Here is a 27,817-nt window from a genome sequence, read left to right as displayed (position 1 = left end):
ATTTACTAATGTTTCTAGGAGACAGGAAAAGGAACTGACCCACATGTGCATTCATGGACTGGGTAGAATGGGAACCAGTAACTTTAATATGCAGGGAAGCTATAAAAGTGTGTGATTCTGCAGGATTTGCTATAAATGCCATCAGTCTGGTGCAATTTTTTCATAGACAAATATAGTAAGGAAAAGTTCCTCGTATTACGTGGGTCAGAGCAAGCACATTCAGATATTTTCATCTCTGCCAGCAGAGGCTTTCAGCAAGGAATGCCAAAAATAACCACTGCAGTCACATTTTTAAAATACACACTTTCTTGCTGATTGCACTTTAAAATCCTCAATAAAAATACTGCTGGCTAGAAATGGATTTAAACATCTGGCATAAACAACACCTTTAAGTTAATTTGTGATGGCACTGCAGTCCAACAAGGATAGAAACTCCACATAGTCCTAGAGGCATATTGGGTCGAGTAATAAGCTTGTCTTCATTGGAAAGGTGGGAACTTTAAGAATAGAGAATTTACATTGAGTTTTGTTTGTTTTGCATCAAAAATAGAAACCAAAATGTTACTGTGTTTTGAAGGGAAATAAATGTTGCTTCCTTTGGATGCAGAGTAGACGGATTTTCTTCTGCTATTTTTTTCACAAAAGTAAATTATTTGGTAAGCTATAAAAGTGGAGAAGGAGAAAGAATGCCCAAGGGTGGCTGTTGCTTAGGGGGTTTTGTGATGTAATTCCTTGCAAGTTTAGGGTTCTCATTATTTGGGGTATATTCCCTCCTCTGTCTGGTTGGACTGAACCCACCATTTCTGTTTTCCAGTCTAGTGCACAAACTGTCAAGCTCCAAAAAGGGAACATGAATCAGGCAGGTCTCCCCGGCTTTCTCACTGCCATTCTTTCCAGTTGGATAGAACAGTGATATTCCTGGAAAGTGGGGTGGGAATCCAGGCAGCCTCTCTCTTCAGAGATTATTCTTGCCACCAGGCACCAAGGCTATTCCATCTCTATCTATGAACAGCAAAAAGGTTTTTATTTGAAGTGTAGAGTGGCAAGGACCAAGGATGCTTGCACCTGTAGTGGCCTCAGATCTGTACTCACTTGAGAGGTGGACAATTCTTACTGTGATCTTTGCCAGAATTCAGGAGCTGAAATTGTAAACTTGTGGTTCCCATACTGGAAGGAGGTTTTAATGGGAATTCTGTTGGGTATGCTGTGGTGGGTCTCCCTCAGTTGCTTTTTTTAGAACTGTTCCATTTTAAGCTAAATACTTCAGTGATTACTGAGAGTGACATGGCTGTTCAGCACTGGGGCACTCACACCAGAGATGGGATATTTCATTTCTAGTTACTGTGATGGAAAATTCCAGTCTACTCCGTTTTCAGGAGCTAGAATTAAAGCAGGGTCACTGAGTTCAGTGGGAAAATTTATGAATGTAGCCCTCTTGCATTAGATACTACCTCAGATTTTAATTAGATACTTGATTTTCAAATCCTGTTAATCATTATCTTGGTTTTATTGTATATTGCAACTTCCTACCCTGCCTCTTTTATAAATTTTTATCTAGAAGGAAAATTCTGCTAAGACCAATGTAAGGGAGTTCCTTCTGATTACTGGGAGTCAGTATTTAAATAAATGTAGTCTGCATTTAAATTACCATAACATTTCAAAACATTTAAGTCCTCTGGAATGATGAGTATATAACTAAATAATGGCAAATTGAATTTCCCCTATATTTACCAGTAAAGAACCTAGTCCAAATAAAGACAGTAAATTGAATTCAGAAATCAGTCAGATCATAACTGTTGTTCAGCATCAAGGTGGGCATCTGCAAAGGATGAAATTATGCAGTGGCAAGTGAGAGGCTTTATTAAATGGTGCTAGCCGGCTTAATACTTTAAATCTGGTTTGTCTTAGAAAATAGAAATAAAATCCATCATGTGAAAAAGGAAATTAATTGAATCTGATCTATTAATTCGTATAGCTTTCAAAACTCTACCTATTCTCATGAAAAATGTTTGCTTTAGTGTATGTTTAGTACTTTTTCATCAGAGGACATTTGAGTTTTTAAAACTGCAATTGTTCTTCTTTCCTGGAAGTGAAAGGGGCATCTCCGGTGCTTCCTTCCTGGCTGAGGCCAGCACTGGCAGAGCCATAACAACTGTGGGATTTTTGTTGCAGAGAAGAAAAAAAAAAAACCCAAACATTTCCTGTTTTATTTTTAAACTTGTTGCTTTAGTGGGAGCAGCACTTGATATAGTAGATTTCAAAACTTTTGTGGTTCTGTTCTTGCTGCTTGGTCTCTGCTTCCTCTACTGAGAGAATGAAGGGGCAGCGAAGGAGAAATGCTGTCTATAGACCTGAAACTATACATTTGTATTGTTAGACTGTTAATTTCATCGTGGATATGAAGCATATAGCTTTTAGGAAGACACAGAATTGGCTAAGAGTCACACAAAAATTATTGATACAAATAGAGTGGGGGAAATGCTTTTATTTTTCATTCTCTTCTATTCTTCACTGTATGGATTGAGTCTAGGGCATGAGACAGAAGGGAGGGGGCAGAAGGAAGAAATAGAAATAATTGTAAGCACAAATGTTATGTTGCTTTATGTCTTGGTATGTTACTGCTCTTCTGTGTTCTGAAAGGCTCTCAAGACTAATTGGTTTCATTGTCATTTTATTTATATATACATATATACACATTCATTTGGGGCTTAACTAGTAACCTGTAACTATGGGAATGGAGGCTGCCAGCACACCTGTGATGACACAGATACTGGCCCTGTGTGTGGCTGTCATCAGAAGTATGCCCTGCACTCAGATGGCCGAACCTGCATTGGTGAGTACTTCTCTGCAGCACATTTGATTTGGGGTTGCTCAGAATCTCTGTGCCATGTGTGTGTGTGTGTGTGTGTGTGTGTGTGTGTGTGTGTGTGTGTGTGAGTGACAGAGGGGTGCTCCAGCAGCTGACAGAAAGGTGTTCCAGCAGCTCCTGGCTCAGCCAGGCACGCAGAGAGGTGTTTTGTGCATGTTCTGTCAAAATGTTTGTAAATGAAGTATCCCTTTGTTACCCGCTTGTGACTTTTGTTTCTGTTGGTAACTGTTTTTGAAGTAAAAAGGCGTAGAACATTCATCATTTTGAATGAAAGTTCAGCTCTTTGGTTCACTTGCATCAGTCAAGACATCCTTGCTTGAGCAAGGTTAGCAAAATTACCTCTCTTTCTGAGCTGTTACCAGGGAAAAGGAGTCATCATTATGTGCTTTCTTCCCTGGTGTACGTTTCATGATTCTAAAAACTGCAACACTTGCAGTGACTAAGCTTTCATTCAGAATATCAGTAGGAAAAAGCCAGACAAGACATGGAGCATCTTGGCAGATGCTTTGCAAACATTTATGATTATAAAATGTATAATTTGCTTAACACCATTTCTTTCCACTCCACTTCAAAAAAATAAATTAAAAAGTGCATTTTTGCACAGTGCAACTTAACATTTGAAAATTGTTACTCACAAATCAGAACCTGAAATCCATATTGGTTTTCATTGGCATTGCGGACATGTTGACTTTTTTTGTTTGTATAATTTCAAGTTCTTGCAAATTCATAGTAATTCCTGAGGTTAAAAAAATACAGACACATATTTATCATATTTTCTCTCCTACACTACAAGACAGAGCATTTGAAACCCATGGAAATCTGTCTGTTGCCTCTAGGCAGTCTATGTTGGTCAGATCCATGGCATAAAGCTCCGTGGCTGCCCAGAGCCTTGCTCACTCCTGAGGGGTTTAATTGCACAAATAGTGTGGTAGGGCAAGGTTTATGCTGGCAGAGGAAAGCTGAACAGGGCTCAGAGCTGGGCTCTGCCTTTTTGTCTGCAAAAGGTGTGTCTGAGTGCAGGGGATCTCTCAGTGGGTGCCTCTTATAACAGAGAGCTCATCCTGCAATCCCTGTCCTGTGGCAGTTCCAGATGGGGAGAACTTGCAAGAGTGAGAGCCTTGAGAGCAGGTTTTATTGAATGGATAACTGATCTTCTATTTATTATTGTTCACTAATATCCTTGGATGTTTTATTTTGTCCAGCATGTAAAAAAAATATTTTAAAAGCTGTGTACATTGCATCTATTTTTTTACTTTTTTTTCACATTTTTGTAATGTAATACATACAACTCCATGTTACATTCCTTGGTCTTGTGATGTAAGTCACATATTACTGCCTGTGCTGATTTTCTTCCCTCTAAAATAGTTCTTTCTCTTAGAATACTTCTAATTTTTTTATTTATTTTTTACATTTATTTATTCCTGCTTTCTGGTGATGGTTCCTGATTGCCTGTCTTGTCTGATAACTGACGTTTATTAATTATTTACAGAGAAAAAAAAAACAAACAAACTCAAACAAAAGCCTCTATTGCAGCCTGATCCCATCTAGAACTTGTTAAAAACAAAACAAAACAACTTCTTGTTACCACTCAGCCATGCAGAGTTGCCACAAACAAAACCTGCCAGCCTCCTCCTCCTCACTTCAGTGATTCCAGTGTTTGCTGTCTTCAGTGGTGTATATATTCCAGGCATCACTGCAAGAATGCAAACTTCTGCAATGCCAGATAAATACTTGTTGACCCTTTGTCTAACATATTTTGTCTTTGTTTGCTTGTCTTAACCTTTTTTTTTTTTTTGTTTGCTGCATGTGAAAGTCCTCACTTGCATTTTCGTTTTTTGTTTTCCTAGTGAGCATTTCCCTTTTCCTATAAATCATTTTATTTACCCAGCTGCTGCTCCTCCATTGCTCTCCTGTATCAGAAATCTTTAATTTTATTTCATCTACTGATCATCTCTTCCCACACTTGTGACTGTTTCTGTGTATTTCTAATGAAGCATAACCAAAGTCCTCATTCTGCTGTATGAAATTCTTACATGTAGGAGGTCAGAGACTACCTTGTAAAGTGACCTCTGATGACATCATCCTGCTCACTGCATGCTAATAAAATTATTAAACCCTGTTCTTGCAACGTCTTTCCTAGCGTTGAATGTTTAGCTAGTAGTGTTTCATAGACAAGCAGGCAACCAGCACTGCCCAAATTGATCTTTTTTTGTGTTTGTTTGGTTTGATGTTTGTTTATTTTGTTGTTGTTGTTGTTGAATTTGCATGCTGTTGTTTCGTTTCTCAGTGTGTCAATGTGTACAAGGCTGTGGTGTGTCCATGCCCATCCATCACCGGACTCTTGTATCTCTCTCTGTCTGTCCCAGTCTTTTGCCTGCCACCTTCAGATCCTGGTGCCCCCATTAGCCTAGGTTGTCTTTGGTAGTTTGTTTAACTAGCCTTCCTGAATTTTAATTTTCCTCATTAACACCTCTCTGGGGCACCGACGTTAGCTGTCTAGCTGTCGTGTTCTCCACTAGAAATCCAGCTTCCTCTGTGTGGTTAATTACTTCTGAGCTGACCATACTTCCTTCCCACCCTCTTTCTTCCTCCTTTCCCTAAACACCCTTTTATTTTTTTCCTGGGTTCTCAAAGGGAATTAACTCTCTAACGGGGATTTAGTGCTTTCATGCCTTGCTTCTTGGCTTTGGCTGTGCCATGCCAAGAAACTGTCTTAGGCAGCGGAAAATTGGGCTTGTGATTAACCAACTGCTCCATGTTTGTCCCTTACTTGTGTTTTAGAGAAGGATGAGGCTGCAATTGAGAGTTCTGAGTACAATGCCACGTCAGTAGCTGATGTGGACAAGCGGGTGAAACGGCGGCTACTTATGGGTAACACTTTTCTTCCACTTCCTTTGTTGTGCTCTCACTTTTGTCTGTATGTATGTGGGGGGAGGTTCTCTTTTGGTCTCATTTGGTTTTGGTCTCCTTTGGTTTTGGTTTGGCCTGGTTTTTATTTAACCTGACTTCATCTGTGTGGAAAGGTCACCAATTTTGTTAAGTTCTCATCTGTTGTACAACTTCATTCCTTGTTTTTAAACTTTTTTTTTCCTGATGCTGCAGCTTTAATGCTCAATTTTCTCTGCATAGAAAGAAGCTTTTGCCATTAACCTTACTTAGCTTATGCAAGCTACTTTTTACATGTGATTTGTGTGTTTGTGTGTATGTTTTGCTGTAGAATTCCTGAAAAATCTCCTGTTGCAGACCTGCCTATTGACTTAAAAGTGGATGATGATGACAATATAAACCAATGTTCTGTTACATCTGTGGTGTTAAATGAACAAGTGTGTTCACCTAATTAAAATTTCCTGATCTTTTGATTGAAATGTAAATGTTATGACTGGAAATTAATTTTTTTCCTTTGTGCAGCTATTTTAATAACCACTGAAAGATCTTTCCCTAGTGACTAGTGAGCTTCTGTACATTCTTCTTTCTGATGCATGGCTTCTTTCTCTGTGTTGTTGGAGCTTGAGAGTGGAACAGAGTAGGAAGTGAGAATAATTTTGTAGCTTCTGCTCGCAGTTAACCCATTGCACATCCTTGTGCTTGTCTCCTTCACTTTACATTTCTGGCTGTTAGTGAGAAGGGCCTTTTGGAAATAGAAAGGGTCGAGTGTCTGGGCCTCTGCCAGACTTTGCATGAGACAAAGAGCACAGCATAGCACAGACTGCTGAATGATGCTTGGAGGTTTTCAGGTGGTTTATTTCTCTGTATTTTCCACTCTGATGCCCCACCCACCTCATAAAATTATTTTCACATTATTGGTGAGAGGTACCCAATGGACCCACTTACAGGACAGGGACTCATCACCACAGAAAAGATTCTGGCAGGACAAAATTCTGCTCTCTTCCCTCAGGGCTGCTATTTCTTTTCTTAAAACCACTGAGTCCTTTGCAGACCATCCTGCTAGCCTTTGGAAAGCTCAGCTCTGCCTTTGAGCATCCATACCTATCTGGAGTGACCATCTCAAGGAGACGAAAGCCTCACTTTGAATATTTAGTTGATTTCTGTGCTAATAGTTGCAGTAGGTGGAAATATTTATAAAGTTTCCATATCATTTGTATCTTGTCATCCATGACAAATAATCCATTTACCCAGAGGCCAGTATACAACCACTGTGGAGGAAATGGCATAGTGTTAAGACTCTGTAATAGTATTAGATAACAAGATAGAGGCAAAATATCTTCCTTCATGCGGAAACCTGGGCATAGATTCCTTTATTTTTAGATTATCCATGATTGTTAATTTCCAAATAGTTTGCAGACCTAGCAAGTGACCCATATAGTTTTATTTTTTAATGATACACAATTTTGAATAATGTAACCTAACAAAAGCTATGAGACAGCTCATCTTGCTTTATAAATGTGCTGATAACACTTTTAGCTATAATCTCAATAAGACCCATAGTCTTACAAGAACTCAGGAAAATTAATGTGCCAAAAGGCCTCCAGACCACTGAAAAATGCAACCCTCTGGGTCTCAGTGGTGAGTTTTCCCAGCCACAAATAGTATGTGCAGTACTCTCTAGAGGTACTGAGCAAAATAGTGCACTGTGTTGATGACTCACCCTCTGAAAAAAATAAATATCCAACCTGAAAATAAGCTCACACCGCTTCCAAGAGTCCAGGCAAATAGCATTAAAAACTTCAGCATTAAAAAGATTACACCAGATCTGCTTACACCAGACAACCTTCTTAATTACACCAGATCACCTTCTTAACTACACCAGTTCAGTTCCAAGCTGAACATAGACCCTAGAAATAGGCTTAGAGAGATAGTTTAAAATCCAGTTTGCAAAATACATTGTTGAACTCTTCAGTACCTCCTGTATTAGCAGGTATCAGCTGACAGCTGAGAGTTTTTGAACATGCTGTGTTTAAACCACTGATTCCTTAGAAAAACATTAACTAGAGAGGAAAATAAATTTAATTAGTGAGTGAGATCTGAGTGGGTGGTTTAATATTTAGGGACTTTCCTACTTGTTTGTTTCTGCTGTCTGCTGATAACTCAGATTTTCTTTAATGCAGTCTTGGTCATTTACAAAGTGTAGTGGCATTTCCATGAAATTCCATATGTCTTCAGATGTTTTCTAAACAGTTGTTTTAGGAAGTACTGGAAGGTTCCTCAGGAAACTTTTTTCCCAGTTTTTCTAAATAGACTGTGATTTTTGACCCTTCTGCAGACAGTCTTGGGAGAGTAGGAAAAGTAGACGACTTTATGTTATTCTAGTAATCTGATGAAAGGTGCCTTCACTTGCAAGTCCTGAGATGATAATTGCTAGTCCCCTGTCATTTACTGCATGCTATCAAAATTACTATGATCTGTATAACCCTTGAAGTCAGCCAAGGCTCAGAATAAGCCTGATAAGATTGCTTTAGAACAGTGTTACTCTCAGACAAGGCTGCCTATAGCAGTCATTTTGCTACACGAAGACTGGCCACCTCAGACTGGCTGTGTCTGAGACGTGCTGTAGTCCTGTGACTAGTGGCTAAATCTTTAACAGAGAAAATTAGATAAATACACAATTTTCTTTCCTGTTAGATGCATTCTTATCTAGATCTTGTGAGGCAGATGAGAAACTGGTCTTTCTGATGACCTACAAGAAACTTCTCTTTAGAACTGTCCAAAGATGCCTAGGAATTTCCATTCAATTTTTTTGTGATGTTTGGACAAACCCTGAGGACTTCCAGCTGTCACTTATCTCCCTGGATCAGAGAAAAGCACTTGGATTCAGAGTCAAGAGTGCTCCCATTCCACTGATGGCACTGAATGGCTGTTGTCTGGTCAGTGAGCATTCATACAGCTCATTTCCCTCTTCCTCACTTCCCCTTGGCCATTGCCATCATGGAGTAGAGGCAGTACAGCCTTAGTTGTAATCCAGGGGGGCTCCTGGAGAGGTTCCTCCTCAGTTCCGTGGTGGCTGCTGCGAACTAGACCTTGAGCCATGAGCATTCTGTAGTTGAGGAAGGACATGGATCCTGCAGAAGTGCACTGCTCCAAAAGCAGAGCTGTACCATCATCTCTAAGGCACATTTACATTTCCCTTGATGCAGAACACCTTGCACTTACTACAAAGCAGAAGGGCACAATCAATGTTTCAGGTCTTCTTAAACATCTGGTATCATTTATCTTGCAGTTAGTTGAGCACAGCATTCAGCTCTTAAAATTATGTTCAAATCTCTGTTTTGTATGGTATAGCAGAATTTTTTCTGAAAATATCTTATGTGTTTCTTCTCCATCTTCCTTTACCTTCTTTTTCTTGGGAACCCATTTGCCACTGTTTTTTCTATCATAGCATCATAGCATGAGTCTGCCCTACCTGGTTAGCTGAGTGGACTGGTGCTTTTCACATATTTTTCAGTCTAAATCCAGTATATCTGCCCTGCCTACCTGCATACCTGTCTAGTATGGGCACACAACTTTAGAAGTACCAAATTTCCAGTTAACCCTACTAATACACTTATCTTCAAAATATTTTGTCCAGTGTCACATCTTCAGCAATGGAAGTTGCTTTTATTCATGTTTCCATATCTTTTTGCCGTTATAGCCCTGGATATAATTCTTAAGTCCAAGAGCCCATCACAGTCTAAATTGTAAAAATACATCATCCAGCAGCCTAGCACTTTATCATTAAATCAATTGTAAATAATTAAATCTTATGGGCTTAACAGTCTCCTTGGCCACTGTCTTTCACTCGAAAAGGCTGCAAGGTTTTTATAGAGCTGTTGATATCCTGAAGCTTTCTTTTAGAAACCTTTTAGAAACCTTCTTTTAGAACTTGATATTCTAGTCACAGAGATAGAATTAATAGCATCAGTTATGCCATTGGGCTCCCTCATTACAAATAAGTAAGTACTTACAAAGAGGTGATAAGCAGCTGGAAACTCCCTCTTTGAGGAACCAGAACTGTAGAACTGTCTGAAATTTAGACTTAAGGAGTCCTCCTCTCCTAGTCAGAGATAATGCTTTGTTCTTTGGCTGCTCTTTACATCAACTCTTTGAACCAAGTAATTTTATGAAGTACTCTTTTATATTGTCTTTAAAAATGCAGTCACTAGCTACACTGCTATCATCCCAGGCCTTATTAGACTGCATGAGTCCGTGAAGTATTTTAGCAACACAACCATGATATTTTGTGCAGGCTGTTTGTTAGATCCTGTCCTATGGTCAGCTTTCTTGAAGAGGCAGACCTGACTCATTTCTCACTGTTTTATTTTCCTTCCTCTACTCTTTAGCAGTCAATGAATCAGGTTCATTTGGGCTTGACATGAGGTGACTTCAGAATAACTGCCAACACTATGCATCTTCCTCACCTTCAATCCCTTTTCCATTCTTCACAGAATCACAAGATTGGAAGAGACCTTCAAGATCGAGTCCAACCCATGCCCTAACACCTCAAGTAAACCATGGCACTAAGTGCCACATTCAGTCTTTTCTTAAACACATCCAAGAGGGATGGCGACTCCACCACCTCCCCAGGCAGACCATTCCAGTACTTTATCACCCTTTCCGTAAAAAAACCTTTTCCTAATATCCAACCTATATTTCCCTTGATGCAGCTTGAGACTGTGTCCTCTTGTTCTGTCAGTTGCTGCCTGGAGAAAGAGACCAACTCCCACCTGACTACACCCACCTTCCAGAAAGTTGTAGAGAGGGATCTCTTCTCTGAGATCACTGTTGCAAGAGCTCACTTTGGCCATAAAACATTCTTGCTCTGGCCCTAGAAGATGAAAAGTTGGTTCCTTCTCATCACAGGAAGAGGGGTGTGCGAAGTACTTTTAAGCATAGCAGAGAGCAACAGGACAATGAGCCCATCCTGAAGCTGAGGAATTGTGGTCATTTCCCTTGCATGCTTGAGGGAAGCAAAATGGACACCATTGCTAGAGGTGTCTTCAGAAATTCAGACTAACTCATTATTGCCTCATGTATATGTTCCACCCTTGGGACCACTATTGGTAATCAGCTATTGGTAATCAATAGCTTGATAAAGGCTAGGGATTTTTCAGTTTCAGTAAACATAAAAGCATAGAAAATATGACCTGGGTTTCTAACATGCAATTTAATGCCTAAACTCTGCACAGAAATTCACTCCTTCACAAGACATATTCAACTAATTTTGTGTCAGAGCAGCTGACTATTTTGCCATTGGATACTGACTTCTTGGGTCATCAGTAAGATCATTTGCAACCCACCTCAAAGAGAGTGATGCAATTCTCTTCCCTGGAATCTAAGAACCCTCCAAAGTATTCTACTGTCAGCTGAAATGCTGGTATGAGCTGTGAAGTGCACTGGAACTGTGCTGGTCTTTGTTATTTCTCAAGTTTACTTCTGCCTAGATTGCTTCTGTGGTGCCATTTGGAAACCAATAAGGACCAGCTTTGCCAGGCTGGCATATATGTGCACCTGTATTGCATTTGCATCTGGTTTCCTAGGAGTTATTCAAAGGCAGGACTGTGGTCTGGCTGTATTCCTGGCACATAACCAGCAAATAAGGTAGTATTTTCACTAGTTCTGTATTTTCCCTCATTGTGGCAAGAATCATTTGACTTCTGCAAATGTCTCCTCTTTCATTATCTTATCAGTGGCTTTCCAGCCATTTATAATGAGCACCCAGCTCACCACACACTGTCTGGAGAGTGTGTAATAAGCCAAGACCATTCCCTCTGCACAGCAATAGCTAGAGATGTGAACTGTGGAAATTGCAATTTGGGCATTTCTGCCATTGATTAGTCTATGATAGAGAACATCCTCCCTGCATGTTATGTGGGGCAGAATCATCTCTTTGTTTGCCTTTGCTTGCTGTGGAAATTGTACTTCTCCATCAGCTCAGCTCCAAGGATCCCAAACATTGCAGTAAACAGCCAAAGCCAGTTCAGAACAATAGATCACAAGTGCAAGTCCTGCTCTAGCCACTTTAATGACGTGCCAGTACTCCCTCTCTGTGTGCTGGTCAGCTCTTTCATCCAATCTTGTGCCTCCTGAAGGTAGCTGGACACATCAGCTAAGGTAACTGTGCTTATCCTGTCCTGGTCAAAGCTGTTTAGTTTTCATATCTTTAGCTCAGTGCCTATAATGGATTTTAATGAGTTGCTCATATCATATTAAATAAAAAACCCACAACTTGAGCTTGTGCCATGACCTAAAGCACTTGTAGCAGAGGCAAGCATTTAAATACCTGTCGTATCAAAAAAGCCAGAGAGATTTACAAATTTAGAACTTGGGTTTACCCATTTGAACCAAAAATGTTACTCAACATCATATGCCTTGAGTCATCTGCGTTTAATAGTCAGCCATATGGTATCTTTTCTTAACCTCCAGTTATCTAAGGATTAGGCTGCCCTATTTGTCCTGAACATCAAGTGTGCTTTGACTAACTTGTCTAAAGCACCTGACAAATTAATAAACCTTCTGATTTCTCTAGTGGGCTTTTTTTACTTCCATCTCTCTGTATGACACATGGGACTCTTTTTGAATCACTGTTTCCTCTTCAGTAGAGACATTCAGCTTTTTTTTTTTTTGATTACAGGAAAATAGAATCCACAAAGTTAACTGCAATTACCGGAGTCTCATAATTAAGTTTATTTTCTCCTGCCATGTTTAAAATTACAGCATATCAGTATGGAAATTTTCCTTTTATAGTCTTTCAGCATCCAAAGATCTCTCTGTTGGTGACTCAGTGTGAATAACTTGTCCAAAATCAAACATCTTGAAATTATATAGAATCTATCTTGAAATACTGTATAAACCACACAGTGACAGTGTAGATCCTATGGAAATCTCATCATTTTCTGGATTTCAGGACTCTGTTGTAGAACCATATTTAGCTTCTCTCCAGATCAAGAAAAGGAGCTGTAGAACAGTAGAACGTAGAACACATTCTTAACCTAAAAGAATCTTGTCATCTGATGAGAGTTTTCTGTCAAAAGCCTTTTTTCTTGAAAGTAGGTTTTGTGACGAAACTCTGGGTTTTCACAGTGCTTTTGCCTGGAGTGATCTTCAGAAATAGGGAGACAGAATGTACACAGGCAGAATGTACTTGTTAGAATATTAATTTGAAATGTGAGGAAATTTTTCTAAAGACCCTTTCACAATGCATTGACATCCTGTTCAAGGAAAACGTTGGTCTGTAAAGTCAGACTAACTCATTATTGCCTCATGTATATGCTCCACCCTTAGGGCCACTATTGGTAATCAGCTATTGGTAATCAATAGCTTGATAAAGGCTAGGGATTTTTCAGTTTTAGTAAACATAAAAGCATAGAAAATGTGACCTGGGTTTCTAACATGAAATTTAATGCCTAAACTACCAAACACTGGAGTAAAGCAGGTACGAGCTCTGGTTTGCCATCAGAAAATTTCCAAAAGTCTTACATTGTTTCATTCCAACATGAATCAAAAACGGATTCTGCAGACTTTTATTTTTGTCTTCTTTCAAAATAGAATGAGGGTGATACTACTCCCAAGTTTCTGTCTCACAGAGCAGGATGATGGACAAGCTAGTGTTTGTTTTCAAGTGTTCTTTCAAAGCAGTTAACTTCTATCACAGTTACAGCCTACCAAGGGACACTTGAAGCCAAGAGCACCTTTCCAGTGTGTACTTCAGTACCTAGCTTTGTTGTATTGCCTCCTAGGATTCTTTACAATTTACAAACTTAAAATATGTCTTTATTTTTCTGAATGGCTTTTACCCAGCTTAGAAATGCTCACTGTCAGAAAACCAAGTGTGTGTCTCTGTATGCATCATAATCCTTTTGTGCTTTAATCAATAAAGAATTGCAAACATTTCATTGGCAGGCATATTGCTAGGAGGTTCTGTAATTCAGTTACTGACTGTGAAACCAAGACCTGGCTTTAATTCCTTCAGTCAGTTCTATTTTGCTGTATAAAATCATAGTAAACACGGGGAAGGAATCCCTGAGGTCATTCATGCATTCTCTGCCTCCCAAGGGCAGATCTTTTCATCTTGAGTTACCATCACTTTTATTCATTGAGTTTGTGAATGGTGTGCTATTTCCTGTAAAAATCCCTTTTCATTTCGTTGCTGACGATAAAGACTCTGACCTTATCCAGAATTCCTGGCAATACCTTCCATTATTTTGCTTTCCCATTTTAAATGAAAGGATTTATCCAAGGTCAGGGGATAATGCTCCTTTGCAACATTCAGAGAGTTTCAGTTTTTCTTAAATGCAGCTTCTCTATCTAGGGAGAGCACCACAGATACAAGTGTTAATTTTAAGAACCACACTGGACTCATAGGATGTTTATAAAACACCTGATCCAATCTATCAAGTGACATTCCCTAAATATGTAGTGTTCCCTGAAGAGGAGTCAAGTTTTCTGAACTGAGAACCAAGAGGTTTATGATTCAGTGCAAGATTCACCTAGTTGTTTCTTCACACATTCCCTATGTGGCAGGGCAGAATTCTCATCCTATTTTCATGCAAATGAAATTCCAGTAATCATGAAATTGCAAGGAAATGAGGAGACAAGCATAACGAAGTGAAGAATTCCACATCCTGCAAGTTACCGTTTCTGTCTTACCTTTTTCATTCCCTGAATATGAAGCTCTTTCAGTTTCTCCTTCATCTGTTCACAGCTATTTGTTTCTTTCATTATACTCTTGTGAATGCTCTTTCTCTATCCTTTCAACATCACAGAGCATCATTTGCATGAGAATAGCATAGTTCTCCCTTAACTGAAAATCGAAATATTTTGTGTGTTTAGTTTCTTCTTGTGCTTGTTGTCCTTTGAGTCCCTCCCTGTAGCCTGATCTACTGCCACATAGCATGTGTACCTCATGTAATGCTACATTCAGTAAAATTCTTTTTATGGATGGCAACAGCAGTCTTATCATCTCTTCTCTGTCTCATGGCTTTCTTACTCATACTGCACATTCCCTCTTATGTAAAGGCAAGCTCATTTTATAATCTACAGATGTATTTTTTAATGGCCTTTTCTGAGTTAAGTTTGAATTTCTGCCAAGTTTCAGGCTTTCAGGATTTGTGCATTTTTGGTCAGAATTTGCAGGGGATCTTCAGTGGGTTTTTTTTTAAATTCAGTTAGGTAGTCCTTGTTCTTAGGCATAGTCATGCACTTCACCTACCACTAGTGGTTAAAATCATTTGAGGATTCTCTAGATAAAAGTTTGGAGGAAGAGGAAGCCCCAGTCCAAAACCCCAATGTGTCTGGAATTCAGAAGGAGCTCTCTTTGGTGGAGATTGTGCTGTGACACCAACATGAAGGAAACAGATGAGATGTCTGCACAGGCAGCCTTTGAGCCAGATGAAGCAAAGTGCTTTTTCAGGAGGAGAGGAGAGGCACAAATTAAGGACTAATTTGACTCCAGACACTTTGTGTATTAAATTAAATTAATTCAACATTGTTTAAGGGGAGGGAGCCAGTACCACTCAGCTCAGCAGGATCTTGTCCTCTCATAGAACTGCTCTAGTACCTTACCATCATCACTTTTTCAAAACTGCAACATAGTTTGCACAATGGAGTCCTGGTGTTGGTCCCAAAACACTACAGTGATGCAAGGAATCACAACACACAATGGCAATTAATGGTTTCAGATTAAACCTTCTCAAAATTCTCAAAGCCATATATTTGGCTATCTTTAACAGATGTAATTAATCTTTTCTCACTTGTTCAAAGTTGGTGTTTCACTGTGAGTTAAATACAGAGAAATAAACTCATTTTATGTGCTTAGGATTCAGAGACAGTAGCAGTTTACAACAGCTTTAGTGACAGCACATCTGCTGAGAAACAGATACTGGGAGTAGTTTACCCTTTTTGCCACTCCAGTTGCCAGGACTTATTACTTCAGAGCCACCTTTTTAGGAGAAAAATTATCTAATTAATCTGTATACCTTCTTGTTGCACTGGGTAAAACTGTGAGTGCACTAAAGCTGCCATCCTGCTTGCACCATTTGGCTTTAGTTGCATGAAGATCGACTTGTTCATGTGTCTGACACTTGAACTCAAGAGAATTATTCTGAGCATAAGATCCCATGTTCAGATCGTGTGCAAAATTCAGACCAGGTGTAGAAGGAGACACGATTACAATCTGAGTACAGTTACTCATAACTTTGCTTGGACTATGATTTACTTGATAGGACTTGATGGCTTCTCTAAATTCTGAGCTCCAGGCTACTCCATCAGTAATTGCTCTTGCCTAGCATAAATATTGACTCAGAATAAGCTCAAAACAATATGGCGCAGATTTTGAGCCCAGTCATCCTGTTTCTGCTGACCCCAATGAGCTTTAGTCCACTGCAAATGAATTCCAAATAAAGGCAGTTTGAATTGCTAGTTTTCTTTTAACTTGCCCTTTGGTTAGTGTTATCATTTGGGCAATCATAGGAACTAGGTAGTGGAAAAAAGCATTTTTCCACCTTCAAGTCTTCCTTTCTGTACTTACTTCAAGTCTTCCAAGCTGTACTTACTGCTTACCATGTCAACCTAAACAGTTTATAGAAATCTGGCAAACTTAGATAATACTCTTTGTTTTGGGGGACTGCTATGCCTTTTATCTGCAGCCTACCAGTTGCTGCAAAAAATCATTTTCCTCTGCACAAGGCTTTAAGATAGGAGGTCAGTCCAGCCTTCCTTTCTGATTTAGAGGAAATGGCAATCATAAGCCCTACAGAATGGTCATTTAATTTAGTCCAAGAACAACTTTTCCTGAGCAAGAAGTTGCCATTCAGGGTTCCTCTCATGCTTTTCCTAAGAGGCAGATGCTGCAAGGCTGTCTTGAATGTAGGTGATGACTTCAGTGGCTCCCCTCTCCCATTTTCACTTGGGTTACATAGTTCTGTTGTTTTCACTACAGCTAGGTTTTTTTCTTTTGCTAAGATTTCTTTGTGTGTTTTACGCATATTCTTGAGAGCAGCTCTTACATTTACAGTTGTTATCCCCTCTTTCCTGTCATTGTGTTATGATCAGGAGTCTGGATACTAATAGGGTTTTTCTGGATCCTGTTGGCTTCAGACTGCCATGATGGGTCACAGAAAAGATCCGAGAATTGCTTCTCCATATCTTTAAATAAAGCACCTTGGTGCTGGATCCCCCTCCTCTTGCCTTTATTGGTGTTTACCTTGTGCAGTTTTAATACCTGCCCTCAGGATTTATCAAAGATTATAGAGAATGACCTAGTTAAGACATAGATTACTGAATGATTCTCAGATGTAACCCTGCTAATCTTAACGACCTATGGAATTTTGTTCTGCTTTGCACCATATCTCAGTTCCTATAAAACTGGTTTGGATCTTAGTCCAAATTGAGCCAACAATGAATAATAAAGAATCCAAGATTTGCCTGATTTTGACCATACCTTTAAAATCATGTCATGTTCTTTCATTCATGAGATAAACTGAAGTCACAAAAATTTGCTTTGTAAAATAATTGGCTACTTAAAAAAAACCCCAAACAAACAGATTTTTATTATAAGCTTATATTTTAAATGGTTATATTTACTTGTTTAATAGAAGAAGCTGGAAATCAGGTTTTCAGAAATACTCTCAAATCATGAGATGTGGTTGGAGTTTCAGGCATTTAATAGTATTCAAAGCCAAATAAATCCTGTCTAGTGTGACTCTTTAAATGACCTGTTGCCATGTGGTAGAGATTCTGTTTTAGTTCAAAAGCTTTAGAAGTAGAATCTGAAGAGCTGCTCTTTCCCTGCTAAACCATTGCAGGCACTGGAGTAACTTCACCTGGTAATTAAGTCAATGTCCCTGATCCAGTGCTGAAGGACTAACACCTCAAGTTTGTGCTTTTCAATTGGATATTTTAATATCCAGAAGCAGTGCATATCCCATAGTGCAGTGGACTAATGTTAAAGCAAGAGTTCCTATGGATTAAACCCTAGCACATTGGTAATGATTTTAGATAATTCTTGTCTGTGGATCCATTGAGCAGACACATTGAGAGATTGTTCCAAAATTAGGAGCTTACACTGAAAAAATACAATGTAATGTCACCCAGACCACCTTATATAAATAGAAGTCCTTTTCTTTAGATCCCTGTTTCTGCTTGAATTTTCTGGTATGAATTCAGTAGGGTTGTAGATGGAGCTTCAAACATCACTTTAAATTAACAGTAAGGTCTAATTGTTTCAGATTATGAGTTTGTCATAATTCAGAAGCAGTCTAAATGTCAATAAAATGACACTGCTTTAGTTGTGTCTTCCAGTTCTTTTTTTGCTAAATTGTCAGGAAAAAAAAAAAAAAAAGAGTTTGAAGCAAACAAGAAAAAAGGCTAAAATGTTGAGATTGTCTTTCACAGAGAAAAAAAACAGCAAAAATGGTCTGTCAGATCAATATCACGATGAAGACCTGATCCAATTTCTAACATCCATATTTTCCCTTCCATAGTTTCTCCACTGTGATAGAATGGAAATAAGTAATTTACTTCTCTTGGCTTGAGGCCTAAAAGTTGTATTTGTGTTTCAAATATATGCTGATATTTGGTAGCGCTGAGGTGAGGGATGAGTCGGCATCATCCCTCTCAGAAACACAGGTGGTCATGCACTGGGTTTGTGCTGTGTGTAGCCCTTAGCTCCTCTCTTTGATGTAGCCTCTTTCCCACATTCTGCTATTCATGCTTGCTTTCTTTTACCGATGTTTTCTCACGACCTTGAGTTTAAGGGATTTCATCAGTACATCTCTCCAATTATCCAAAGTGTGAGAGGTACTCTCACATGTCCTCTTGCTCACTTGGATCTTCATTCTGTTAAGAGTTCATCATGTATGAAAGTCAGAGTTGCTAGGAAGGTTGCAGGGTATTTACCCTTTTTGATTTGTTTTACTAAATCTGTATGAAAATAAGAAAAGCTGTCTTGATTCCTTCTATTTATACGTAGAAATAACTCTTGTAAATCGAATGACCCTTACCCTATAGATCCAGTCATCCATGCCATGGGAAAAAAAAAAAAATGTTGTGTCTATTCATTTCTGGATGTCATCCAGAAAGCAGAAATATTACTGCTTATGTTCATCTTGTGTTGACGCACTGCAATAAAGGAGTCTTCATATGCCACATTTAATCTGCTAACAGAAGATTTAGTGCTCTTTGCAGTGCCATGCCAAATGTAACCTTCAGTGCTTTTTCCTGAGTTTTAACCTTAACTCTTTACTCCTGGCAAACCTTCCTGCCCTTAAACTGTGCCCAAGTTAAAAATTTTAAATGACCTGAAACGTTTTTCCTTCCCTGAAATGTAAAATTATTATTTGGTATGAGGACACACACAAGTTCACATACAAATGGAAATTCCAGCATTGTCATTTGCAGAATTCTTCAAGCAGAAGTTTCAGCCTGTAAGTCTATAAAATAGTGCTTCCCAGAGAAGTGGATGAAAATCAGAACTGTATTGCTTAAACAGTTAGGTTGAGGTCCTGCAAGGTGAGCAAGAAATGCTTGAAAATCCGGAGCTGCAGACTCAGCTCCATTTTCAGAAAGTCTTTCCAGAAGACATTTCAGTCCCTTTGTTAGCTGTGCTTCCTGGCAGTTACATGCAAATCCATTTCTATACTGGTAGCTCGTGCTACACGATGTCATTATATAGCAAACAGACATAAAAATTTAAAATGGATCTTGAGGACCATGTGTGAATGTATATGGGCTCAGAGGTCGGTCATATGCTGTTAATGCATGTGTGCCCCAGATCTGTGTTTCAATTTGTTCTTAAGTGCCAGGAGCTTATTTCACAACTGGTGTAGAGGCCTGTGCCAGTGCAAAAAAAAAAATTAAAAAAATTAAAAAAAAAAACAGTTGTACTTTTTTTTTTTAAAGCAGTGAAGTCCCTAAAAATGGCCAGCCTAAGTTCACCTTGAGGGCAAAGCACAGGCTACTTTAAAATAAAAATCTTTTAGTACTAGTCAATAGAAAAATAAAGCCTGTTCTCTTCTGTGTAAATAATTTTTGATCAATGTACTGTTCTAAGGCAATTCCCAATTAGCATATCCTATAGCTGATTATCAGACCCTGTCCACAGGATACAATTGTGACACAGGCTGTGAATATTCATCAATAGGAGTCTGTAAATCTGAGTAAGTAATGACAAAGCCTCTTTAGGGAAAGAGGTGAACTGAGTAGAATAATGGCAATCTTGGGGGGCAGTGGGGTATTTTAATTTAATCAAATCCAGAGCAACTGAAAAACATACTATTAAAAGGACTCATTCTGTGAAGCAAATACTTTTCAGAAAAATGTACAGTTCAAACTGACGTGCTAAATTGGCATCCTTACATCCATTCCATTCTGTGGATCAAAGAGAAGTTAATAATTTCCCTTGCCTTTTATCTCCTTTATGGATGTGTTTGTGAGTTTGTGTGCATATGCATGTGTTCGGTGTGTGCATGTGCATACATGAGTAACACAGAACAACGGCAGTGAGGGAGGGGTTCTTGCTTTTTCTGTAATGAAGTTGGAGATTTTATTTTTTTTAATCTGATGGTACCTAATAGTCACTGCCCACTGTAGTAAAAGCTCAGAAGTATTGCAGCTTTCTCTTGCCTGTGTTTGCCCAGCCACCCTTCTACATACTACAAGCACTGGGAAATTTCAATGACACAGCTTGGAATGGGTTCAGTGACCTCAATTATGCCCTCCTACCCACTCCAAACTCCTTTCAATTTGCAAAAAGGTTTAAGTGGACAAAACCCAGATGCCTTCTGCTTGTAGTTCAGTAAGAACAGATTGGGCATGTAGATTCTTGTCAAAGTGATATATGTAGTTCATTTTCCATTAACTCTTTCTTAACTAAGGGTTTTTAATTTCCAAGTCTAGCACTCTGCTTTGCTTTCTGTTGTTTTTAAAGTTCATTATGCCTACACCATCATTTAAAAATGAACTTTAAAATACCTCAGCTAGACATTGACTGATAAAAAACAGAATGTTTGATTCTGCTTTTAAAGGCACTTTTTTTTGTTTTTAAACTTGTTTCATATGTAATAACTCATCCTGTTGTCTAAGAGAGTTGAAAAACATTAACTAAATACACTAAGTGAAATCTCCAATTTGGGAGGAAAAAGAAATGATGACTTATAGAAATGATTTATCAGTCAAAACCAGTACATGGACCCCAACGACCTTGAGCTTGCTTCAGTTGGCTTACTTAAAACTTACATTGCTTTTAATATGTTATAATATTGCCCCAAAGAGGCAGTGCCCTTCCCCTCCCCCAGAGCATTTAATTACACTCCCCTTCTCCCTCTCTCTCCCTCTCTCTCTCTCTCTTTCATTCTGCAGAAACATGTGCTGTCAATAACGGAGGCTGTGATCGGACTTGCAAGGATACCGCAACAGGGGTACGCTGCAGTTGCCCAGTTGGATTTACCCTGCAGCCTGATGGGAAAACGTGCAAAGGTCAGCCTCTGTTTGCTTTGCAATGCATCATTTGCCTTCAGCAGGTCCAGTACAAGGTGTAAATATTCAGTTATTTAATCAATACTTTTTAAGTCGAGGCAATACTGGTATAGTGATTGCAATTAAGTTCAGTAGCTTTCTCCTTCCCTAATTTTTGTGTATTTACCTGGTTCAGTTGTTTTTATTTATTAAAGGGTTTTATTACTGCAAAGAAATGAGATGCAGAGGTCAAACTGTTTCAAGCTGAGCAGAAATTTAGAGGAACAACTTGGGGCTGCAAAAAAGCCTTTAGTTTCAAAGGACATTCTGATACCTTTGTAAAACCTCAGTCATCTAATGGTGTCTGCATTTGTCTATTCAGAAAGTGAGTTACAATTGTCAAGCAATACTTTGTTACCTGAGAATAATCAACTGCTTATTACTGAGTGAAGCCAGGTATTGCTGAGAAAAAACCCCAGACACTTAGTCATTTCTGCACCTTCAAAAGATAAGTAACCAGCTCCAAAGGAAAACCAAAATAGCATTGACAAATGGAGGAGTCTAAACCACACAGTTGATGCTCAGGTTTTACTGCTCCAGAGGCAGCACGAGAGCCTTGCTATTCTGTCTTTCGTGTGTGTGTTAAAGCTGACGTCAGGGGAAAAGAGAGCAAAAAAGAGTATCTGATAGCACTGTCAGCATGTGCTCGCAGTTAAGAAGACGGGGACAGCTCTCAAATGTCCCTACAGTCACACTCCAATGGCACATGAAGAGATTTGGGTATATGTTGGTAGGACCAGGCCATCTGTCAAGCATTTTCCCATTCTCCCAGTTTCCTGTGTATTCCTTTTGAGCTTCTTTGCAAAAGACTTGGAGATGGAGATCTAGGAGAACATGGCATATATTCTTGTCACAGAGAATATTTTTCATCACTCAGTGACTTAGCTTAATTTGACCTAACTTGCTAACAAATTATTGTGACTTTTTTTCCTTCAAATTAACCAGAAATGTCAGAATATCCTTAGTCCAGAGCTTGATGTTACTTTAAATAGTAAAACCCACAAAAATAAACAGAAAATGTGTGGTTTCCTCTTGCTCCAGGCTGAAAAATCCTGGTGCTTGGGCATGATCCTGTTAGTATTTATAGAAATAACAGTCCATTTGCCTGTTCATTTGAAAATAAAACATTTAAGCTGCCGTCACACGCAATGTTAATAGTTAAGGGTGAACACACATCAAAACTCAGTCATCTTAGTTCAAGCCACATAAAAATAAATCTTCATTTTTATCAGCAGACTAGCTAAGCCATAGCAGAACAGTAAAAGTGATTCCACCAAGTGCTTAAAAAGGAGGCATTTTAATAATGTAACATGCACCTAGGCTTGATCATAATGTTTATTATTGAAACTGTGTCATAAATAAAAAGAGTAATTCTAAATTTAGACATTTGGCCAGAGAGCTAAGATGAAACAATATTTATATAATAATCAAGACTATAATTATTCCTACAGAAAAATTAAATATTCTACTGATCCTCAAACCAAATACCTTTAGCTCTAAGCTCTTTCACATTTTGCTTTTCCCCTTTTTTATGAGTAGAAAATATAAGAAACAGAATCTGTGGTTTTATGATGCTGCTGATTCTTTCTTACTTTCTTAAAATAAGCAGCCACTAGAAATTAACTCAGATGGTTTAATAAAGCAACAAGCAATTTCTTTTTAACCATTATTGACATTTTAGGAAATATTCTTTATCCTAAAATGGTAAAATATACATTTTGAATTTGATTTAATTAATAAAATTTATCTTATGTATTGCACTGTGAGATTTCTCAGCTAGATCCTGCTCTCCTGAAGTTGAAGTGATTTTCCATTTAAACCTGTGCACAAAACATCCTGCACTTAAACTGACCAATGAAGTTTCTTGCACAGCTTTTGCAGGCAGCCCGTAGTCAAGGGGGATGCTCTGTAGGATTGCCATCTCCTGAGGGCAAAAGTGAACTTTTTGGTGGAGTGACATTGATGTCCTCTTGGCTCCTCTTGCTGATAGGTAAAGCCTGGAAAAGACCAGACAGGACAAAGTCAGTGTGCACATATTCCTTCCTCTGCATTCTCTAGAAAAGAAAAGAGAGAGAATCCAAGTTTTCTCCTTGGATTTCTTTTTCCTCTTTACCATCCTTGATTTGACTGGCCCTCAGTTTCTCATATATCCAGTCCCTTGCTCCTCCAGCTGTAATTTTACATCTGTGTGGTAAGAGCAAGGGATTATCTCTTGGATGCCCTTTAAAGCATCTTCAGGGATCATAGAGCTGTCACATCCTGTCTTTCCTGGGCACAGTTTTCAAGTCCATGGAGCATCATAGCATGTCCAAGTGAGGTTTCTCATAGAATATAATTTTAATGGAGGTTATGTTTCTAAATATAGAAGAAAGATATGCCATTGTCTGTTAAGGGAAAGTAGAGATGTAGGGCATGTAAGAAAAGCTGAGAAGAACTGGAAGGAGAATTAATATATTAATTGAAAAATGCAATTGTGGGTAGAGCAAAATGATTAATATGTTTAGGTTTAATTTAGCAAATAAAGTTGACCAAAAATAATGTTTTTATTGGAAAGACTGTGATTTCTTTTAGTCCATTTTGGCATCTTCCTCTCTAAGCCATTTTACATAGTGCAGCTACTACATGAAATTATGTAGAAGCTTGGATTCAAGTGGCTTAAATAAGACTCAAAGAAACATCTGAACTTCTGGGTATTGCAAAGTGGATGTAGGATAATTTATTAATGTGTAATTCTAGCTCACTTGTAGGTTATTTCCTCAATAATGTGCTTTTGCTATACTGGTAGTTTATGGAAATCTGCTGACACATTTCTTTCTTACTTTTTAAGTGAATGAGGTTTTTTTTTTTTAATTCATGAAATAGAAATACTATTTTTCTAAATAACAAAAATTTCTAGATGGTTCTGTTCAACAGTCAGGACTCTAGTCAATTTTAGGCATTGTGTAGACACGTAATGGGAAAAAAAGTTGACTGTCCAAAATGTCCACAAGTTTTGTTTAGTAGTTGGGAATTGCATTGATTGTTTAGAATAGAAAAAAGGCAAGTATACATGCAAAAGGAAAGACAAGTTCTTAAAAAAGAGTTTATGAAAACATGCTTGATTGCCAAAAGGTGGCAAAGAAACCCTTTTAAATGTAACTAATTGTTCTATGCTTTGTTTGCAATATCACAGTTCCCATTCTGTAGTTCTATCATAGAAGCTGGCAGGAATTTAAATCACAGAGTACAGAACTGAGTCCTGACTAAAAATCTGATATTTCTCCTGACCCTTCCCAGTGTATCAGAGAATGGAAGGTGTAGGAGAACAACTTCCAAGTAATACAAGAAACCTGCCTTCAGTGGTTTTGCAAAAGGTTGACCTCTTCTGTAGTGAGAAATGAGAGTTCATTGTTCCTAAAATAATCAAGCTCCTTTTTTAATGCAGAGTACAGTCTGGTTTATATCAAATGTCAATAAATTTGGGGGGAAAATTGTTGAGATAATTTTAACATGGAATACATACAGGTATCTGCAGAACACATAGGAAGACTCCTGTCCACTGTTGTGGAGGATTGCTTTGCTTTTTGGAAACTGGAAAAACCTTTTTAATTCTCAATTACATATATTACTTACCCGGTCTTGCAGTGAAATAAGAGCAAAAGTGTTGTCTGTGGTCTAGTTAGAATGATCTTCAGATGTATTAATGGCGCTTGGGTAAAAGTTCATTAACCTTTTGCTGTCTTTTAAAAGTCAGACTTGAACTCAAGTCCTCCTTCAGTTGGCTTGGCACACAGTGGAGAATGCCCCTATATTCCCTTCAGCTTTCCTGTCAACTTGGCTCTTAACAAGCCAAAACATGGAGGCTTTTGACAGCTAAGAGAAGAGACATTCCAGGCAGAAAGGGTTCCACGTTCTCCCTCTAATTAATGCTATTTAATTTCTACTGCCATTGTAACTGGGTGATGCCAGCTTGATGCTCAGTTCATTTGATGCTGTTGATTATTGTGCTACACATGAGGAAATAGTGTAGGGCACTTCCTTGAATGCCTGCCAAGTTATCCCACAGAATTCAGCCAATTCAGCCAGAAAGGGAGACTGGAGATTAAAAGACGTAGAGGCCCAGGATGCTTATTGCTTATTACCTCCTACCCACTTTTTAATATCTTCTATGTTGAACATATCAGGGTTTCTGTGGTCCTCATCTCCCTTGTTTGTTGGTTTCTGTGCCTCCTTCTTGCTGAGTGACCTTTCCATGGATCCAGCTCCATTCTGCCATCAGTGAGAAGATTCATCAGTTCAACATTTTAATTATACTAAATACAGCTTGGGTAACTGATAATGAAGGAGGCTCATTTGCAAAAGACTTGTAGGGTTCAAGAGGAGTGAAGCCAGACTAGATTAGACTTAGCACAGATTTCTGAAGATTGTTTAAATCCATCTGCCAAACAAGATCAAACAATAAAGAGCTCACCATCCCGAGGGCAGCTACAGGAGACAAGCTGGGCCAGGGAGAATTCTTTTCCCAGGACTTAAAAGTAGAGAAGGACTGAGAATGATGGCAAAAGATGACGTCTGAGAGAGACAGAGACTTTCCTTTGTGGCTTCTCTAAGAGAATCAGAGCAGGAGGAAGGGCCGGAAGCTTCTAGCATGGTGTAAAATGCATGACTATGTGTATGATATATATGCTTCATTTCTGCCCTGGGACTTAACAAAGAAACGCTGCCCCCAGGCACTCCTGTGCCCAAATAAAGCCGCACTCTGCTGCTTTCTTCCCAGCACTCTACACCTAGACATAGAGGAACTGTGCAGGCTGAAGCCCTTGCTGAGCTCCTACAGTCAAATAGCACAGCAAACAGAAGTTTTAAGCAGGAGAAACTGGATTTCAAGGGATAATTAAGCAAAAGCAACATCTCAACTATGATTTTCCCACAAACATCCATAAAGTGCTACATAACTTGGCACGTTCCACATATGTTTGGTAATAGCAAGATGTGGATTATTTTGTTCAGTTGATTTCCTGTTTTGTCTCATTTCACCTGTATTTCATAATTTAATTTGCATCTTGTAACAATCCACCCTTAAGGGGAAGGAACCTGACAACAGGATTTTGGGATAGTCAGCTGGGTTGGAATGTCAGGGGGTTTAGCAGCAATGTGGTATTACATTATGTGTTCATAATGTGCCACCAGCTGTGACTAAATGCAACAGGATCAATTCCTGTGCAGGAACAGGTCTGTGCCAAGCCCAGGTGACCTCACAGACGTGTGTTTAGGAGACAAAAAGTTCCCTCCACATGCCCACCTAGAGATGGAGCATTTTCTTGGCTGTGTGACACTCGGTCAGTCCTTCTCAGCGCTCTGGCATATTTAACCAGAGCAGTGTTATGCTGGGGTTATGGGCCTGCATGGCAAACATTTCTCCTTCCTGCTGTCTCATTGTCATGGTGACCCAGCAATGGGGTGGGCTCTCCACTTCCTCAAAACAGGCCCCCATCCTTCAGCATTCCGAGGCAGCAAAGAAATGTGGCACTGATGCGCTTAAATACTTGACTGTGCTGCAGTGGGAGTATCAGAAATGCCTGAGTGCTGAATGATCTGTCCAGTAACTCAGCTCTGAAACCTTCTTTATCATTAAGCAATCTAGGGAGAAAAAAAAAAAGGCAGGAGTGTAGAGATTAATGAAAAATCTCACAGAACTGCATCAAAGTTTATTTGAAATAAAAGGGGAATTTTGCAGTGGCTGTGCTAGCTTGATATAGTAATTACATTTTTTTATCTTGCTTAATTGCAGCCTATTACAGCAGGAAAATGCATTTTAAATCAGTTTTGAGTACACAAAAAAAATGAAACCCTGAAGGTGAATTAAATTTTGAAAATGGAATTGTTTCCATGAGAAAAGAGGTTTTTTTAGAGAATGAGTTCCAATGAAACAAAGCATGTCATGTTTTGTTAAGTATGAACTGAAAGGTTTCATTAAATTAAATGCCTTAAATTAATGCTTGACATCAGTTTGGTATAAGATTATGACTCAGATGCTGAAGGCTTTCCTCTCTTTTCATTCAGAACACACTAACACTAAGTGAAAAGCTCACAGTCAACAATTTGGCTTCATTTCCTGGCTACAGGGTATCTGTGAACAGTTATGATTTCCTCCATATTTCCATTAATCGAAATTACTTAAAATTTGTTTCAGTTTTTTTTTCTCTAAATTGGATTAAATTGACTAGAGCACTTAGAATTGCATCTTGTCAGTCGCAATCTATTCATATGAAACTGAAAATGTTTCCTCTTTTTCTTTAAAAAGATACACCAGACAGAACACAGGTTATTTTTACTGTTTATTAGTAGTAAGATATAGGTGTTAATCTCATGCATCCACTATTAGCTTGCCTGAATTATGATAATACCTATATTTCACTGTGATTGATTAGGTAAATTTCAGACTACTATGTTTTTTTTCATTTGTTGCCTTAATGCAATGGTTTTGCTGTCAGAGTACCTTTGATAAACTCAGGTTTTGTTTGA

General features: G+C 38.7%; 1 protein-coding gene and 1 long non-coding RNA gene across 5 annotated transcripts in view; one reads left to right on the top strand and one right to left on the bottom strand.

Annotated features, from left to right (window-relative positions):
• The window catches only part of SCUBE1 (signal peptide, CUB domain and EGF like domain containing 1), a 189,263-nt gene that overhangs the window by 105,360 nt on the left and 56,086 nt on the right, over window positions 1-27,817 (top strand). For 3 of the 4 annotated variants that reach the window (XM_053943722.1, XM_053943723.1, XM_053943725.1), the window contains 3 exons: window positions 2,717-2,833; window positions 5,651-5,740; window positions 21,158-21,274. In XM_053943722.1, coding sequence (XP_053799697.1) covers window positions 2,717-2,833; window positions 5,651-5,740; window positions 21,158-21,274 — 324 coding nt within the window. The remainder of the gene's footprint in view (window positions 1-2,716; window positions 2,834-5,650; window positions 5,741-21,157; window positions 21,275-27,817) is intronic. The other variant, XM_053943724.1, reaches the window with a different exon arrangement.
• LOC128788580 (uncharacterized) lies at window positions 22,712-26,404 on the bottom strand. The gene is made up of 3 exons (XR_008431133.1): window positions 26,330-26,404; window positions 25,446-25,561; window positions 22,712-23,310 (listed from the first exon to the last, which is right to left on the bottom strand). It is a non-coding gene; the product is annotated as an uncharacterized LOC128788580 (long non-coding RNA).

The sequence above is a fragment of the Vidua chalybeata genome, chromosome 5 (genome assembly GCF_026979565.1).
Source record: "Vidua chalybeata isolate OUT-0048 chromosome 5, bVidCha1 merged haplotype, whole genome shotgun sequence".
Classification (NCBI taxonomy): domain Eukaryota; kingdom Metazoa; phylum Chordata; class Aves; order Passeriformes; family Viduidae; genus Vidua; species Vidua chalybeata.
This window is presented reverse-complemented; position numbering and strand designations above follow the sequence as displayed.